The following is a 19,721-nucleotide window of genomic DNA, read 5'->3' as shown; positions in this document are numbered from 1 at the left end:
AAAGCAATCAGTGGAAATATCACCTTTGACATGTGCAGCAACCAGACTTGGGGAACATTTGAATTGTTCAATGTTGATTCCTGTAGAATTAAGTATGAAGAAACCGTTTCTCTCCATAGAAAATGTTGCAATGAAATTACCCAAACAACCATTTGGTCTCTTCAGTATTCACATCCATTGTTATTGAGATAGTATGAAACATCCCTTTATGCCAGATTATGTTTCCAAAAACTATTTTCCAATGTTTTTCATAAAACACTATCTTAAACCATCAATATTTGATTGATGTAGTTTGTCGCAGTTTCTGTTGGTAAAATAAAACCCCAAATCACAATGTGAGTCTAAGCTTTGTAAGAGAGTGCATTAAAATCCCAGTGTGTCTCTGCACACACGATGCCTCGGGATGTAATTCCATTCAACCGAGAAAGAATGCATTGTAAACTATTTCCTGGACTGCCAGTCAAAAGCCAAATGTCAAATATTATTCTCATTGGGTATTCATTGGTAAAGCAGATGGCATGATGTTGATGTTGTAGTTCAGCCAAGTGTGTTTCGGTGTTGTTGGGTTTGAAAAAGGCTCAATTTGGAAGCAGTGTCGACACACACATGACAAATAAATTAAAGATATTTAGTTTTGCAAAGAAATTCCTTTCTGCAGGCTTGTGCGGTTATGATTTGACTCAACTTTTTTGTCAAATGGTGCATTTTGGTCGAGAATTTTCCATCTGAGCTTTGCAGCTTAGCGCAAAAAAAATTTGCTTATCAAAATATTGCTTTTCATAGTGCTGTCAAAAGTTAAATTCTGTATTAAACTGGGTAAGGATCACATTTCACAACTTGAAAGCATGTAAGCTATCAAGTTGTATTAATGCTTCAAACACACTGCATATTTGTCCTTGTGTTTTCCAAAAGTGCCTTCAGTTTAATCTAAACTTGAGGCTGTTTACCATATGAGACATTTTTCAGATATTCTCAGTAACATTTGATCAAAATCAATTTTTTTTTTATTTATAAAAACACTCTTTTGGGACCCAAAACTTGTGAAGTGTCCAAGCACTGAAAGAAAAATCAAAAGGAGTAGGCAATGTCTCTGATTTTTCTTCTTCACAACATTGTGAGTCTTACAAGGTGTACATTTTGGCCCTCAGTAACAGATAAAAAGAAATAAGTGGAAATACTGGATTGAAGCAATGCAGCTCGATGGCACTCTTTCCCACCTGGCAGACTCCACTGATACACATGTCCAAGGACTCGGTGTAACAGCGTGTTCCATCCAGCACTTTGGGCGCCAGCTCCATCACAAGGCCTGAACCCTTGGCTTTGCATTTCAGAGTGCAGGGGTTGTCCGGGTCATTGTACATGGGCAGCCACTCATGAAACTGACCCTGGTATCGCACATCGGCATGAGCCGAACACTGCTGGGCTCGAAAGTCACCCGCATCTGGAGGGCAGTCCTGAGGGCAACGCAGAAAAGAACATTTAAAAAACAAAACAACAGTTTAAAACATCAGATGTCACTTTTTACGTGGGAAGAGGATTGCTAGTGTAGCATGTTTTGGTGGTTTAGATTGTGATAGCTGCATGGAATCACCAGATTAAATGAAAACAAGATGCTCCCCCAACCACTTCTTACTTTCTCTCCAACAACAGGATCCTAGATCACTAAATTACACCCCTTCGGCGCAAATCTTGGTAATACTTTCACTGTTGTAATTCTCAACCACAAGTTTTTTACTAAAGACTACTTGAAAGCTGTACTGACATCCATTACAGAGACAAGTTTGCTAACTTACCACATTACTGCATGTGCGATATTTGATATTCTGCCCTTCGCAGGTCCTGCAGATGGAAAGAAAAGGGAGTAAATGATAAAAGAAACCACAGTGCACACCAGTCATCTTCAGCTGGCATTTCATCCATTGACCCTCTTTTCATTTTTTAAATTGCTGAACATGATGTAGCAACCCACAAACATGAGTCTGTGGTGTGTTTGCAAAGCCTTAACGGTATATTTCACACAGTGTGGCGACACATCAATACAATAATATACAGTCGTGAACAAAATCTTTCACACACTTGTAATTGAGTTTTTTTATTTTTCTATGATGGCACCACTGAAACACTTGCGTCATGCATTTTAGTTCTTTCACAGATTTATTACAGTTCCTCTGGTAGTATGATGGAATCTGATGGGTCAAAAATATACAAACAGTTATAGTATTTGGTTAAATGTCCTGTGGCCACTATCTCCTCAGCTAGGTGTTTTTGGTAGCCAATCACAAGCTAAGCTTCTGGGTGCATATTTGAGCACTGCTCTTGACAAGATTGGTGCTGTTTCACCCTTTGATGCGCAAAATGTGTCAAGACATACCCATTTACCATTGAACATGGGCCACTTTTGACCCATGTTGTGCATCAAAGGGTTTGGTAAATCATTGGTTCTCTGACAGATTTGTTTCTTCATCACAGCCAACAGGTTCTTCGTGAGGTTTACGTCAGGAGTTTCACCCTAAACCTAACCCTGACTTTGAGGTCACTGTCTTATTGCAACACCCAACTGCAATCAACCTTCTGACTGATAATTTTAGGTTTTCCTGAAGAATGTGGAGATAATCCTCCTTCATTATTCCATTTACTTTGTATAAGCACCAGTTCCACGGGTAGCAAAACAGCCCCAGAGTATAATAATCCCACCACCATGCTTGACTGTAGATATGATGTTCTTGAAGTTAGAGGCCTCACCTTCTCCCCTCCAAATGTTTTTTTCTGCTCATTGTAGCCAAATACCTCGATTGTTGTTTCATTTGACCACAAAACCTTCCTATAGAAGGCCTTTTCTCAGCAACCAACTTCAGCCAAGTGTTAAGATGTCATCTCTGGAGAATGAGCTTCCTTTTTGTTTTATAACTACGTTCAGTTTCTTTGATGTAAATCTTATCTATGATGATGTTTATGTAGACATGACATTCTTTTCCCAGTGAAATCACACTTCCTGAGGATAGTTCAATTTAAAGCCAACATAGCCAAGTTGTAAAAGGCATTAGGGCACAAACAAATCAGGATGAGTAAAGGAAATTTGAGGTTTCTACGTGAACTGGAGGGAAAAAGAAGGGGAAATTTTTAAAACAGAAGTCATTAGCTACTATAAATACTCTAAATGTACTCCCATTTGTCTTGGTGTACAGGTCTATAAATAAATCCTTGCTCCATGAACCAACACTGCTGCACTCACAGCACTAAAACAGACACAGTGAAGCCCTCTGGTCTGAGTCTGGTCTGCTGAACAGATTGGAGCAGTTTGGATCATGACTCTCTGCATGACAATCTGCAGTGTCTCTGCCCAAATTATGGAGCTAACCACTTACTGAATATGAGGATTCCTGCTTTGATGCCGAGTGATGATAAACCATCGATGATGACTATGATAGGCCAATTATCTGAGACTCCAGTGGAAACTAATCAAAGCATATTCCTTTGAGCTTGTGAACTTAAGAGGAATTCCAGTGTCACCGGCCCTTAGCTAATCTGGAATCATGATTGGAGGGAACGTCGCAGAGTTTGGACTCAGGGATGAGCGAGGGCTTTAGGATTTTCACAATATTATAGCAGAGAGTGGAGGGAGTGGATGTGGAGCGCGTGGCATGGCAAGAGCATTAGAGCCTGTGACGAATCCAGACAGTGAACTCTGCCAAGCCAAACAGAAGGTCACAGGGCTTGAGCCCAAACAAGAGACTTTCAAAGTGCAAGAGCTGAGAGACAGGTAGCAAAGATCTGACTCAGTGTGGAAAATCACACTGTGACAGCAATATATGCTTAAAAAAGAGGTAAAGGTAATAAAATGAATTTCCCTTTTCATTTCCTTTTGACTTTATAAGCTTAAAAGTGGTGGATAAGCAGAAGCAGGGCCAGGATTTAGGATCCATCATGGCGCCATCACAGGTTAGGGGAAACTTATTTGGTTGAAATATCACAATTCCTGGAGCACAAAACTCACAGACTATGATCCCACTCTGTTCTGCCAAACACACACAAAAGACACAACTACAGAGAGTGTGCTCATCATTAACTCCACACAAGACTGCAAATAGACAAAAACCAATAACATCATCTTCAGGCAAAAAAAAAAAAAAAAAAAATCAACTAAAATCTATTGTAACCATGAAAAATTCAGACTACCAACTCCTCATAATATTGGATATGCAGTAAAATTTGTCTGGCCCATAATATCCATATATATGTCATCAACTCTTCCCGCTTGATTGAAAGTAATTGCAAACAGGGCTTCATAACCTTTGCCATAATATTGATACACTTGTGGGCACATGGGAATGTGGCTGATTTTGCAACGCTGAAAATATGCTCTTGCTGTGAGCTCTGCTATTGATCAGTTTGGGAAACTGAGAGCAGTCACGCCATCCGAGGAGAGAAATGTGAAGCTGAGAAAGATGCGGCACTGCTTCTTTCCTTTGACTACTAGTTTGTCTTTCAGTCAGTGCAGGGCTTTGGTTCACAGCCAGACGTCTCCACAGCCTTTGGCCCACTTTACTGTCACATTTGGTATAAATATTCATGGTTCCAAGGGGATGATTCATAATAATACTGGTGATCCCTTGCCCTTTTATCTTGTGCCACTACGAGGCTGAAATTTCTCTTTAATTCACCACTTTAATCCATGAAAAACTGTTATGTATTTTAAAAGCAATAAAACAGCTCAACTACAGACTTTTTTTTTTATTATTTATTAGATACATTAAAGATGAATCCTGATGTTTTGTGATGTTCCAACTGAACCTCAACCCCTTCTTGTCTAAAAGCACCTTTAGTCTCGTCAAATCTAGTGGAAAGGCTTTCAAAATAAAATCTTTTTACCGATTATTCTAGATTTTTGTCTGATCAGGGACTGCAAGCAATTTTTAAATACTCCCTCCAATGAAAATCAAGGTTTTAATCTTCTTAACATGTCTATAAAAGTATTTTTTACTTGCAAGAGGACACATAACGAGAAAAAATAAGCAGCCAGTGTCATGACTGAGCAGCTTCAATGTGGAAAAAATGACAATGTCAACTTGTATGGTGAAGCTATTTATAGTTTTCTATAGAACCAAACTCTATTCCACTCCAAAATTAAATCATATAACTTCTAAAAGATGTCAAATCTCAATCTTAGATAAGTTTAAATTCTACATAAACTCTACATAGATTGCTTTCCCTTGATTCTGGCATGACCTGTGCTCAGTTGTATTGTAAAAATAGCAGGAGGAGGAGGTTGCATTGCACGGACCACACAGAGGGTTTTCCCCTATACTGAAAAGCAGCAGACATAATCTTGGTGCCAGGCCCAAGTTAATTAGACAATTCATTGCCTTGGAGAAATTTCACTTTTAACAGCCTTAGCCTTTAAAATAGTCTTTAAACCCAGCTGTGGCATGCCTTCCAAACTGGCACCGTCCCTCAGTGTCACTGCCTGTGTAATTTCTGCATATTTGCACCAGAATGAGTAGAGAAAATATCCTATTTACACCACTTAGGTGCAAACTTGCTTCCTGCCTCTTCCCATTCCTGCTCATCATAATTTCTTGATTGTGGAAGGGTATCTAGGACTCTCTCTACTTCTCGACTTTCTGCTCAGCTAAGTCAAAATAAAGTTGAAACTGACTTCTTTTGGTAAAACAAAGACAAAAAAAAGAATAATAAAGTGTTTGCCAACCATGAGCCTCATAAATATTGGAGCGGCGCTTTCTCTTGCCATGACACCCAATCCATATGTCCACACTTGCATCAAACCAGCAATGCTGCTGTTAATAATGGAGCTGGTGATCAAGTGAAGTGTGTTGTGCGGATGGGACTAATGAGGGCCAGGCGATCTGTGTTTAGTCTGTACTTTGCATGTGCCCTTTTGGGGGATCAGCCAACTCTCGTGCAGCAGCAGTAAGTTCCTTGTATGTGCATGCATGTAGAAAAAAAAAGTCGGCATGGTATTGGTTTGGAGGGTGTAGCAGGGCCATTTCCAGCCCCTCTTTCCAAAGATTTACTCACACAAGAGGCCTTGTGTTGTGCTTTTTAATGACGCTGTTTGATCTGCCACCCGGGGCCAGGCTACTGCTCCCTCTTTCCCACGCAACAGTGGGGTGAGGCGGGATGCAGGGTGCTACGTTTGCTCAGGAAGCCCATATATTACAGCGAGTGCCAAAAGACACACAGGTTAGCAAACATACCCGCCTGCACCTAAGACGAGCATCTGCATACTCAGCCTACATCCCATATGGAGCTCAAACCCCAAACACCTCTTAACACGTCAATTGCTTTTACAGCCAGTAGCATTCTGAGGTTTGCCTGACCCAAAAAATTCTGGGCAGGCAATGAAAAGCGGTTGCTGCTGATATCATGAAATGAACTCCTTAAAAAAGCCATTGACCTCAATGTTTACAGTGCTGTACAGGGGGGGCCTGGCACTTCAGAGTTTGAGGTTTCGAGAGTCTCAAGCTTCCCAGCCTTCTTCTGTGGTGCCGGTGCAGATAGATTCATGGCTATGGAGAAGTTGAAGCACCTACGAGTACATCTGTTTTGTCAGTTCATCCTTCGAGAGCTGTGTTATTACTGCTCCTGTCACTACTGCTACTCCTTGAAACAGGGGTGGCTTTAGCGGCACTGGCTACCTTTAGGGACTGAGCAATACATTCTGGGAACTGTAAAATGGAGGAATGCAGTGAAGTCACCCTGCAGCTATTTCCCAGCCTATAAATGTGACAACATTTCTATGGAAAACATACCCTCTCGCTCCTTCAGACTCCTTTTTTCTCTCTTGTTCCTTAAATCCATTTGTAATTGACCACTTTGCCCAGTACACTCAGCCCCTCCGAGCTCTAATCTTGAAGCCCACTGGGTTAACTTGAAGCCCAACCGACCGGGTGACTTTGGCACGAGGATGAAAGCAAACCGAGGGATCCAGAGTGCAAGTTCCAGTTCCTCCTGAGACATAAGCTGAGATGATGAGCAGTGGGAAGCCAACCAACGTGGGCTCACGGTTTTAAGAGTCCTAATTCTATCACATAAAATATCTGCTTGTACTTTATCCAGGGACATTGATTGTTCTGGTCTGATCTGTGCCAATAATGAAAATCAGATCCCATTGTCACTGAAGAATTAAAGGTTTAGACTCATGAGATTGTCTAGACAGTTTCTCAGCTGACCCTTCGGGAATATTTAACAGTCACATGCAGTTTGAACGCTCCCATTACAACTGATGGGAACGACGTGATTTGATTGGTGGGATTTACTCACACTATTAGGGATGCTGCCTGAATCTTGAGGACACGGTGTTGTATTTTAAGGGAAATCACTTCAACCTCAGTCAGGACTTCAACAGAAGAGATTACCTGGGACAGGGTTTGAGCACACGCTTACAAATTGCCTCGGAGATGGTTCCATTTATCCGAAGGTCAGTGAGGTTCTAACTTTAAATTTACTGTAAATCCCCTCCTCCTGTGACGTAATCTTTTTTTAAAGATTGAGCCTTTTTACAGGGCAGCACTCGCTCAGTCAGTCATTTAAAAATGGGACAGTTACTTTATGTCTCTGGTTCTCTTGAGAAGAGTTTCTTTGCAGTTTTTTAAAGTTATTGAAGTACTTTAGGCATGACAGGGGTATCGTAGACTGAATATATTAAGAGACAAAGAATAAAGTGATTTAAAAAGCCGTAAAAGACACTTAAAACAACCACGACTAAGAGTTAATGCCAGCATTGTAGGAAAAAAAAATCTATGCAAAACCACCTGTATGTGCAACACTGTTATTTCCACAAGAAGTACTTATGTATATTTTGGTTTATTGTGGATGGATGGATATTCAAATACAAGCATTCCGTTCTTTTTTTTTTTTCTTTCTATTTGCAATACTTTCTACTGAGCATTCTGATCTCAAGTGTCTTATATTGGAGTAGAAATACAAATTTAGTCCATTTATGAGGTTTTTGTGCTCAAAGCAGTGAAGAGGTGGCCTTACTTGGAACTGAGGCATCTTCTGAGCGAGTAGGAGGCTCCTCCACCACAGGTACGAGAACATTCACTCCACGATCCCCAGGCGTCCCACAGAGTGTCTCGGTCCTCCTCTGATCGGGCCGTCCGCGAGCTCTGCAAACCAGAGAAGACATGTGATTGATCAGTCTTGGACTTTCTTCAACAGTTTTACGGTTCAGCAGCTGAGATAATATACGGGAGGCATTAAAACTTTCCTAGATTGTCCGACCTCAAGGTCTAACACAGATTAAAGGGAGTTATTTAACTTCCTATCTTCCTTTTGTAATAGAACTGGCATGAAAACTCCTCAGCCACATGAGTTGTGGCTTCCTTCAATGAATCTGAACTCACAAAAAAAAAAAAAAAAAAAAAAAAAAAGAAAGAACTAAATTCCACTCGCTGCTGAAACAAGAGTTGCATGTGACAGGATGAGAGTGGCAATAAGAGGAAGTAATCAGGAGCTCTTGACTTCTGGCCCTTTTGCATATTTCAAACCTGTGAGTCATTCTTTAGATTATGAAATGCTCGTCCCCTGTAAAGTTCACGCTTGTGTGTTTCTCTCTGTTAATTGCATTTTGCTGTATTTGGCTGCAGAGGTTGGAATATTACTGCAGTGCCCAAAATCAATATTATGAGAAGATAAATGTTACGAGGACAATGTGCATCTCAGATGTAGACTGACAGCCAAAAAACTGAAGATCTTCTCCTTCCCTCTATCTGTCTGTATTTTCAGAGTATATAAGACCGGACTGATCCGTCTTGCTTTTAGATGTTTATTTGTGAGCCTGGCACTGTCAGGTAATTTGAATCATCTATGGGTGCATATGAATTCCCTCTCTTGGCTTTACTCAACAGCCTCGCTCTTCTCATTGCTCTTCTCGGAGTTCACTACATTTTCTGAATACCAGGCTCAGATTAGGTGAAAAGGAAAATAAATTGCTTTTGCTATTGTGCAGGTATTCTTCTCAAAAACTGTCAGAGAGACTGAGGCAAAGGAAAAACAGCTTCTATACCTGTTGAATGGATGAAAACCTGGAAAAAACTGAAAAAAATAAGTCTTGGAACTAACCCTGGGACAAATCACCCACCTCCTGTGGCAGCAGGAATGTGGCTCAGCAGACTAGAGGTGCAAACACATTCAATAAAATGAGCTGCCATTCAGGCGAGGTTCTCAAAAGGAACAGATGTGTATAAGAGAAAATTATCATTTTCCTCAACGTGAACACTAATGCAGTCTTTCTGGTGTTGGTGAACCATGAAAGAATATCTAAAGATTGCAGAAATGCTGCTATTGTGTGCTTTAGACAGCCTCCCACTATGAGATCTTTACGCTATGAGGCAGCAGTTTGTGCTGCACATCCAACAGAGTTTTTGACACTGATTTAAAAACACCAAATCCTGCAGATTTGGCCTGAAGGGTATGGCAAAAGCCTACACTGTGAAAAAAAAAGAAAGAGAGATGTTTTAAACAGTTTTGTTTGTTTTGTTAAATTATAACAATTCACAACAGAATCACAGAAAGAAGTAATAATTTACATGTAAAAAAAAAAAAAAAAAACTGGCCAAAACTGTAAAGCTTTTACTGTATTTAAACCCACAAAATTTATGCTATTTTACAAATATTTGTCAATATTGGAAACAAAAAAATGGTATAATAAGGATTGAAAATTGGTAAACATTTAAAAAAAATGATATTTAACCGATTTTCCCTGTTTTGCTAAATTACAGAAAATACCTCTTAGAATTACAGAAAGAAGTACATTTTTGCAAATAGTGATTTGCCCTTAGCAGCTGGATAGTTCAGTGACTAGTACCTCTGACCTTGGTATAGGAGGTCTGATTCAAATCCCAATCTGGGTGCAGTTGTCCAGTGAGAACCCTTGGTCCTTTCTCAAGATCCTTAGTGCTGCCCCTTCTGTCTACTCTAAGCTGTACGTCGCTTTGGATAAAAGCGTTTGCTAAATGAAAACTGTAAATTGTTCTGTTATAGTGTGCGTGACCATAACATTACACTGTTTTCTGTACATAAATCCACAAAAAAGTGCTGTCATTTTACCATTTTTTGTCATTATTTGAGAAAAAAAATGTATATCAAGAAATGGAAAACAGCAAATAATTTTTAAACTTTTATTTTACAGATTTACAGACATTCAGTTTCCGTTTTGGTAAATTACCGATATTAACTCTAAGAATCACAGTAAGAAGTAATAATTTAAACGGTTAAAACAAAGAAATAAACAAACAAAAACTGGCCAGAAGTATAAATATCATTTATGTCAAGAAATTATTATTTTTACAAACAGGTAAAATATCATTGTATTACAGATATTTGCTATTTTCACCATTTTTTATTATAACATTCCATGTTTTTTAATGGATTTTTTACTTGTACACTAGCTGCCAGATTTTTACCTTTTTTAAAACTTTTTTTTTTTACAAAGCACTTACCCTGAATGTTCTGAACAAGAGAGAAACTTTGTGAACAACATCTTAAACACCTGCTCTAAAAATGAATTTGTATCCAAAGTCCAGGTTTGCTTTAGGGGTAAACAGCCTTGAGATTTTATTTTTAGGTAGAACTCAGGTTACTGCAAGTTATTTTGACCTCTTTAGCCCCTTTTTCCCCAACAGCGTGGCACTGTGCCTCATCTATAAAGATGAATGGATCTTGCAGAGGAAAGCAGATACAAGGTAATGATAGAGCTCTGATTATTTTCTTTGGGTCATGGTAGCAAAAAAGCACCCATGCTGCACAGTGTGGAGACGGGGCTGGTGGGGCTCACGTTATTAAAAGTGCGTAGGGACTGATATAAATGGCTGTCAGGGCCGATGACGCCTGAGGACCAGCAGAGGGGAACGGCGAGACCCAAACACAAAGCCAGCGGAGCGTACGGCCAAACATGTCGGCAACGGTGCTACTTTCTGCACGGGCCAACTATTCCTGTGTTTGGATCACAGTAAATAAACACAGCCTGTGCTCTGGGCGGCCGGCAAGAGCGCCACCTTCACTCTCCTTTGAAAAGCAATCAGTGAATTTTGCACTCAATTACAAATCAGAGCTGCGCTTTGCACGGCCAGGAGAGCCGGAGGCAGGCTGGTGAGGAAAGAGGGAGTAGGTGAAGGATGGAGGGATGAAGATGAAGACGTTGTTTGGCTCACTGTGTGGCTATTGTTCTGACGGAGGCGGAGGAAGACAAGGCTCCGCTCGTTGGACCGCCGTCCTGCTGGGCTTTGGATCCAACAATCAAGAGGCTCAGATATCCACTCGGAGTCTTCCTAGCCCTCCATCACCACATGTCCCACCTCTTTCTGCTCTGATCCCTCCAGGTTTTTATTTGCACTGGCCCGCGTTCTCGGAGGAGAGCGTGCAACTGACTCGCAGCGCTACCTCTCAAACAACAAACTCCAAACATAGATATCCTCCACGAAGCCCCTGAGGCTGTCACATCCCATGTTTTCACATTAAAAGAGGAAATAAGCACATGACATGAGATCACTTATCTCCATGATGCGAGTTATTCTGATGGACAGATTCTATTTAAGTCACCTGTCAGCAACTGAGACTAAGTACATTTTCCTTGAAGATGGAAAACTCCACGACAGGGAAAAAGAAATCTGACTCCGGTGCCTTCTTTTGCAGACTGTGTCAATATACACACGATGGCCTTTTCAGTCGGCAGAGATATATGATATTTGCACATCTGCTGAATCCCTTGTCATGTGGCTTCAGGCTGCACGGCACTGTACTCACTGTCATGCAGCTCGGCGGTCACTGTAATGTAACAGGTAGTCCTAACCTAAGATAAAACAACTCACTGACCTGTAAGTCGAGTTTAAAAGACAACTTGTGCTACTGGAAGTCTCAAGGAGTAACCTAATTACAAAACACAATCTGGAGCAGTAAAGGAATCCATTACAGCAGATGCTTTCTGAATGTAAGCACTTCAACAACAAGAAAATATCATGAGTAGCACAAGTACAGTACCAGAATAAGAAGAGCTGTCACCAGCAGCTTGCAGGATGAAAATTCTCGCTCCATGCCTTTTCACGGCGCGACCCGATCACTGCGGTTGTTAGTTTCTTCCTGTCGATGCCCTCCTCTGGGTCACTCAGTGTGTCCTGTCTGGCTGCCGTCTCCTCTCTGACTTGCTCCTGTTCTTCCTCAAGACTAACTTGGGTTAGAGGAGGGAGGGAAGGAGGGTGGACTGGGAGTGTGATTAAATCTGAGTGTGTGTGCGTGTGTGTGTTTTAGTGCTGGGGGAAGTCATCGGGGGGGATTCAAGCCCCACGAGTCCTCAGGTCTGGCACACTAGCCAATCAATAAATGGGCCTCAGTCAAGCGTGCTAGTACAAATAAGGAGCCGGGCCAGCTGCAACTTCACAACTTCACACGTTTCTGTGTGTCAGACAGTCCTAGAGAAGGACTAATGGCAGACAGACAACTGTAAACCAATTTTCTTCTTTCCATTTCTTCTTCTAATATCTCAAATTTCTCTCTTTTTTCCCCTCCCTGCTTGCTTTTCTCTCATTTTATCCCTCCGAGCAGTTTTTTGCTCCGTCTTTTTCCAGCACTCTGCTCTGGAAATATCCAAAATTTCTCAGTCATGCTGTAGTATCTTTAGAAATGAGCTTACATTTCCTGTTGCACGCACTGAACTGGTGATTTTTGAACGCACAGCCGAGCAAAACAGAGACATATCTGGCGTCACATGACTTCATGTACAGCTCCAGCCTGCACTTTGTTTTTCAGATGGAGTTACATGTGAGAGCCCCATGTAAATCAGATGACATAGTCTGGTCACTGGAGCTATCAGGATAGACTTTTCAGCCAGGATTCTTTTATGAGCTAAAGGTCTACTTCAATAGAGCCTTTCATAACATCTGGCAGTTTAAGCCAGTGAACATTTACACTGTGGAGGTGGGGAATAAGCCAGGTGTCCCCTGGAGGGGCAAATCCTCTGGTTATAGAAAATAAAAAAAACACCCTCTGAGATGGACAGCTCTTGGCACAGAGGGAATATACTATACACTCAGTGGCTTTCCAATTTCTTTTTGCCATGGCAGGACACAAAAACAAAATCTGAAACAGAGCATTAAAAACAGAGCAGTGGAAATTAGTGCCAACCCGCTGGTGCTCCTCGATGTGACTTACAAGGTAGCAGGCTATCATTCAAGCATTCAACCCTGGCATTCCAAAGACAATAAAAACTCTGTGCCCTTCGAATCGAGACTTCAAATCTGCCTCCCAATCAAACACCAAATCAAAAACCACATAATTGCTATCAATTAAGGCGGTGAGGAATGTGCTGCACTCCAGAGCAAATAGAAAACTCTAATCACAACACCGGAGCGGATGTCTCGACACTTAACTGGTACACACACACACTTTTCTACACTAGTTCTACCTCCCTGTTGACAGTATAGACTTGTTTGATTTGGTAGAGAGAAACGTCCGTATGTCCACGCACATGCACACATTCCCAACTATCCACTTAACACCAGCAGGGAATGCCTTGGACGTGCACATTTTCACAGGCTGACAGAAGTTTTACCCCCATGCAGCCTAAATCCGTAACCTTCTGATATTTGCTTTCAGAAGAAATCCTTCTCATATTTGCAAATGTGCGACTACAGAAAATAAACTGTGGCATCGGTGATGTGCTCGGAGTTTAAAACCAAACACCCGAGGAGGAAATTAATGTGTTTGATTGACACTAGCTTGGAGCCAGTTCTCTACCACAACATTGTTGGAGGTGTCTCCTGACAGTTTAAACAATAATCCATGAAGATGATGAGGTGAGAAGAAATGATATAGTGCATTGTTATTTTACACAAGGGCAGGCTAAGATATTAGGTTGCATGAGAGAAGCATGTAGGAGGTTTAGAAGATTAGGGGAACTGATTGTCCATAGACAAATGGTCTAGTGTGTTGAAGGGTAATTCTGCTTTTGGGCTGTACTACTGCAGTTTTGGCTTCAGTTCCTATCATTTATAACATCACTGTATGCAATGAAGTAACTGCTGACATCTGGGAACAAGGTGGAATTGCAACATTGGACAGATCCATAAACATGCAGACAGGTTGTAAACAGGCCAACAGTTTGCCTAAAGGCCCTTTATTTGGACACAAAAATGGAATTGAGTACATCCAAATGTTGGTAATGGTTCTTCACAGTCGTTTCTCATTCAAAATACATCAAACAGCCACAACATTAAACCCAGGGTGAGGTGAATAATGTTTATTATCTCATTACAACGGCACCTGTCAAGGGGTAGGATATACGAGGGAACATTGGAACAGTCGGTTCTTCAAGTTGATGGTAGAAGTAGGAAAAATGGGCAAATGCAAAGATGTGAGTGAATTTGAAAATTGCTAAAATGTGATGACTGCACATCAGAGCATCTCAAAACAACAAGTCTTGTGGGGTGGTGCTCACAGAAAGTGATTTAAGGAAGGTCCGCTGCTGAACCAGTGACTGAGTCATGGGTACTCAAGGGTCAATGAAATGTGTCGAAAGCGAAGGTTGACCTGTGTGGTCCAACCTTAGAGAACAGCTACCTTAGAGAACAGCTACTGTAGCACAAGCTGCAGAAAACCTTACTATACTAGCTGTGATAGAACTAGGGCGGACCCGAATAGCAATTTCTGGGCTCCGGATATTCGACCCTGATTAATGATGAATAGCCGAATATTTGGATTGGATCGGATCGATGAGTCAAATACCGATTGCGCGACATCGTCCGACGTGGGGGTCAATCCAAATTTTCGGATACCAAAGTAATGATCGAATATTCGGATCCAACCCTAGATATAACGGTGCAATAACACAACCTTGAGGCTGTGTAGCCACTGATGCTAACCCATTCACTACCAAAAGTACCTACAATGGGCACATTCGTCTTGGAACTGCATCAAAGAGCTATGGAAGAAGGTGGCCTGATAGGATCAATCGTGTTTTCTCTGATGTTTCTGTTCGTCATGTCCTTGGGAAAGGGATGCAGTGGGATGGTTAACCAGTAAAAGTAGTGTGATGCGCTGGACTATGCTTGGAAAACATTAGGTCCAGGCATTCATAAGGATGTTGCTTTGACAAAAGAGTTCAAGGTGTTGAATTCCACAGATCTCAGTCCAATCAAGCATCTTTGGGATGTGCTGGTAACCAACCAATGAAGGCAATTTCGGCAACTTCTAGAACTTGAAGGATCTGCTTCGAATATCATTGTGCCTGACATAGAGCACACCTTTAAACGTCTTTTGGAGTTTATGCCTTATTGGGTCAGAGCTGTTTTGTTGGCACTCGAAGGACCTAAACACTATCAGGCAGGCGGCTTTAATGTTGTGACTGTAAGTCTGTCTAAGGGTTTGTTTGGATTTAATCCTCATACATACATCATCTGACTAACTCTTTCCCAGACAGACCATTTCTTTTTAGAAATGTTGGAAGTGTTCCAAGATCTAAGCAATTCACTTGGTGAGCACAAGGGCATTACTACTGTTTTCACAAAGTGATAAAAATGTGACCAAAATTGTAATCTACCAAGTAAGACATTTTATTCCAATGTTAGCCTGCAAGTTGTGCACAAATGAAGTCACTAGGATTCGTCCTCTAGGGATCACAAATGTCTGATTTATGGAAATCCATCCGTTAAAGTGGCTTAAATGTATTTTAAAAAGATAACTGTCCTATATTTTTATTGAAAAAAAACTTTTAAAAAAGAGATCAAAAAGAGTTGAGATGACTTATTTGTGCAGGACGTGAGCTTGCAGTCCAAAATGTAAAGAACATGCAATAACAACTTCATTCAAATGTTCTTCCTACATACAGGGTTGCACTCCAAGGTAAAATAATGATATTGGCCTTCAGCTGGAGACCATGAAGTATGGAGCTATATCAAGCCACCATCGCACTGGCAAATATTTTAGACATTTTATACTTTTCCCAAGTGATATATTCTACTGAATAACATTTTTATATCATACAGACATATGCCATCATCTATATGTTCAAGTACAAATCACTGCACAGAAGTGAAATACAATGAATTGTTGATCCTCATTCAGAGAGACCACTGTAAAGTAAATGTGCTTTTTCATTTCACTGTTTGACATAATAATGGGAACCCAACCAATCAGTATCCCTACACGTTTGACAAACATGCTAACATAGCTTCTATCATCACTCACTGTGGGGTAAAATGACACTAGAAAAGCTCTCTCATGCTAAATGTTTTTCAGGTCTTGTAAAGGGTCACCAAGCCGTCTTTCCGAGCAGCAGAAGTTTAACTGATCTCTTCCTCTACTCCTCTGTGGCGGAATAAAGGTTCAAATCAAAAGATTGCCATATTATGAGGTGATGGCCTGAGTTAACAGTCCCAGAGTACTCAGAAAGAGAGACAAATGAAGCTAAAGTTACCAGCAACTGACATTAAGTTGCGCTCGAGAGCCTAAACCCTCGGCTCCCACGAGGAGACTTAAATGGTTCAGGCGGGATAAATGGTAGCCTCCCACCACCCCCACAGACGACAAATGTGCTCCAGGCATGATTTACACCAAAGCCATTGTTTGAAAGGCTTTCTGGGCCACAGTATAAAATGTTTTACCAGGACAAGGGTTTTACGACTTGCAGCTGAAAATCAACCGCACTTCCCCATTGCACCAAAAAAAGGATTAAAATTAAGATGTAATTCCCTCACAATCATCTCAATCCAATTTCAGCCAGCTGGAAGGTGAACTGTAAAAACTCAAAGTAAACAGGAGTACTACTAAAACATGAGCTTTATACATTTACTTTATGCTTTATTGTCTTCGATGCATACATTTTCCACCCTTTAACTTTGATTTTGTCTTCAGCACTACATTCTTATGTTCACCTTAGATCATAATTATTTACTATCATTTAACACTTGACATGGAGGGAAGGTCAACTGGGCTGCTGGGTCTTGCAAGTGATAGCAATATTTGGTTTCAGTATTTGGTGGTAATCTGAAGATGACAGACTTACAGAGCCATAAACACACCTTCTGAGGATCCAGTATTATGGTGTAGGTTGGAGGAAGAACAGTGCTGCAGTGATGCAAAGCCTCGGGATAAATAATGCACTCAGGGGACAGACAAACGCCAACTTGGCCTTCACCAGACCTATCTCTGTTGGCAAAGACTTCTGGAGATCTCCTGACTGAACTCCCCACAGCTCTGCAGAGGAAGACATTTGTTCTGCCTGGATATTGGTCCCAGAACTTTTTACAGGCCCGAATTAAAACAAAATGATTTGTTTCTCAGAATGGCCGGCACACAATAAGCTCTTGTCAGCTTGCATTGCCCCGGAACAACCAGTGAGGTTATGCTGGATGACTTACAATAGTTTCAAGATTTAAAATAGTTTACATCAGCTGTTAAACCAAGCCAAAGTACATAGAACAAGGTTAAGAATAGCGTGAGTATATTGTAAATTAATCTAAAAACAGATGTAAACAAATGCCAAACACCAAAGTACAGCTGAAGCTAATTATTACTTTGCAGATCATAAACTAAAGCAACGGACAAACTGATGATGGTGCAAGATGAAAAGCCAGATGAGCAAAGCTATTAAAAACTGTTTTAAAGGAGGCATAAATGTGCCAGATTTCATCACTATCCAAAGAGTCGCCAACTAAAAAACTGACATGTCAATATTTTTGTGGTGTCACAGGAAAAGTCTGGGAACACCAAACTCAGCTGGATTCATGAATTGTTTCAATCCATCCAATAGTTTTTGAGATAATTAATCTTAGAGTTGGGAGGCTGTCAAGAAACTCTACAGATATTCGAAGAACCCTGCTTGCTTGGGGGTTTCTAGAAGAACCTTAAACTGACGAATTCAGAGAAGAGGTTGATGGAGGAACCTGTAATAACTCAAATCCTTTCAAAAATATCCAACAGTTAAGTAAAAGTTAAAGTCAGTGAAGTGTAGCAAACAGGTGGCTCAAATTAATAAACAGCTATCAGTAGTAGTTAGCAAACACTAATGAATATTATATATATATAAAACCTAACAAATAGCAATAAATAGTAAGTTAGCTACAAATTTAAATGATTATTATCGATTTATTGCTTTTAACTAACACATTTTAGCTAGCAAGTTTAACCTTTATTTTTTAGCTAAGTGTGTGCTATTTTAGGCAACTATTTATTGTTTAATCTTTTTAGTTAACTGCTTCTTTCAGCAAAGTATTTTTTACTGCTAGCTAACTATAATTATTAGCAATAATAATAATAATTGTAATAATAATAATAAATAGGAGATCAACATCGATTAATTTCTGCTGCAAAGGTTCCTCAAGGAACTATTTTGAGCTCCCAAGATTTTCTACATTTTTCTGCAGTGGCAATGGGGAAGAACCCCAAAACGTTCCTCAAGTCTCGTTTACTTCTTGTGTAGAGCCAAGCTGCTACAAGAATACACAATAAAATTACAAAATAACTTGTAATCTGTACAACAAATCAGTTAAGTCATTACTTTATAACAAATTATTTCTTGAGAAGGAGGAAGGATAATAGTACTGGCAAAGAGGGCACAATTTTTGTCTTAAATTGGCAACCACAAGTGTACTCATTGCACAATATTTTCTAATTTACTGTACTCTTTATAGTGACATACTGAATAAGCCAGTAACCACAATCTGATCCCACCTGAGCAGGTCTCTAAAACTCCACATGCAGCTCACAGTGCAGAGAAGGAATGGGGCACGTAATTAAGAATCAGCAGTGACATTTACTGCTTCCTGAAACTGCGTTCATGTGTTCTCAGCACCAAGCTTTTCCCATTAGCACATTGGAGAGGGCTCATATGTTTTAGCAGCTTTCTGGTGAATGCACAGGCTAACTCCATCAGGGTCCCACTGCACCAACTCCACCGCCAGCCCTCCAACCCCAACACACACTCCACATCCCCGTTTCACCCAACCGGCCACTGTGGCGTTTTAAAGAGGGTATGAAAGGAGGGGATGGGCATAAATTAGCCATGTAAAGCCACTAGAGTCGGCTAAACCGGCCCGCCAAGGTGGGCTCGAAGGGAAATGGGGAGCGTGGGACCTGCATCCAGATCTGGGCAGACACTAAGCACCACGGTTTATTTATGGACTCGCCAGCATCAAGTTGATCCCCTGTGCTTCAAAAATGGAGACCATATTGCCATATCATCTGGTTATTATAGCTATTCAGAGAAGTTTACACACGGTTTCTGAAACTGTGCTTCAAATCAATACAAGTTGCTGACTTTAAAGCTGCTATAATCTATATTTTTACATTAACAGTCGAGTGCGCAACTAACTTTTATGTGAACAGGGTCGCTTGTAAACATGAACCCACTTCAGAATTATCATCAGAGTTTGCAGTCGGCCTCCAGTTTTTTGGTATTGCTGCAGCTTGTTGTTGGTTTCACATTCTGCTACTTCAGCTTTGGAACACCTGCATTGTTTTCAGCTCAAAAACTACAATTCTTCTGTTCACTATGACACAAATAGGCTTTTAATAACATAATCAGTGCACATATGCTGCTAAAACCACTGTGGAAATAGTACAATGTAATATTTTCTATAAAAATGACAAGACAAGAATACATAGAATTGAATTTAAATAAGAATTTGTCCGGGAAACAAAAGGAAAACACTAGTTTCTTTCCACAGCTGTATGTTGAACAACATGTACGGCAGCAGTGATTGCACATC

General features: G+C 40.6%; 2 protein-coding genes across 6 annotated transcripts in view; one reads left to right on the top strand and one right to left on the bottom strand.

Moving 5' to 3' along the window:
* LOC110962536 (pyruvate carboxylase, mitochondrial) overlaps positions 1–19,721 on the top strand; it is a 627,844-nt gene that overhangs the window by 69,829 nt on the left and 538,294 nt on the right.
* The window catches only part of LOC110962296 (ADAMTS-like protein 1), a 109,060-nt gene that overhangs the window by 26,497 nt on the left and 62,842 nt on the right, over positions 1–19,721 (bottom strand). For 4 of the 5 annotated variants that reach the window (XM_051943650.1, XM_051943653.1, XM_051943649.1 and 1 more), the window contains 3 exons: positions 8,002–8,129; positions 1,794–1,839; positions 1,218–1,454 (listed from right to left, as the gene is read on the bottom strand). In XM_051943650.1, coding sequence (XP_051799610.1) covers positions 1,218–1,454; positions 1,794–1,839; positions 8,002–8,129 — 411 coding nt within the window. Of the gene's footprint in view, positions 1–1,217; positions 1,455–1,793; positions 1,840–8,001; positions 8,130–12,000; positions 12,170–19,721 lie in introns of those variants that run through there. The other variant, XM_051943652.1, reaches the window with a different exon arrangement.

Source organism: Acanthochromis polyacanthus, chromosome 23 (genome assembly GCF_021347895.1).
Source record: "Acanthochromis polyacanthus isolate Apoly-LR-REF ecotype Palm Island chromosome 23, KAUST_Apoly_ChrSc, whole genome shotgun sequence".
NCBI lineage: Eukaryota > Metazoa > Chordata > Actinopteri > Pomacentridae > Acanthochromis > Acanthochromis polyacanthus.
Note: the sequence above shows the minus strand (reverse complement) of the source record. Positions and strands in the feature narration are given on the sequence as shown.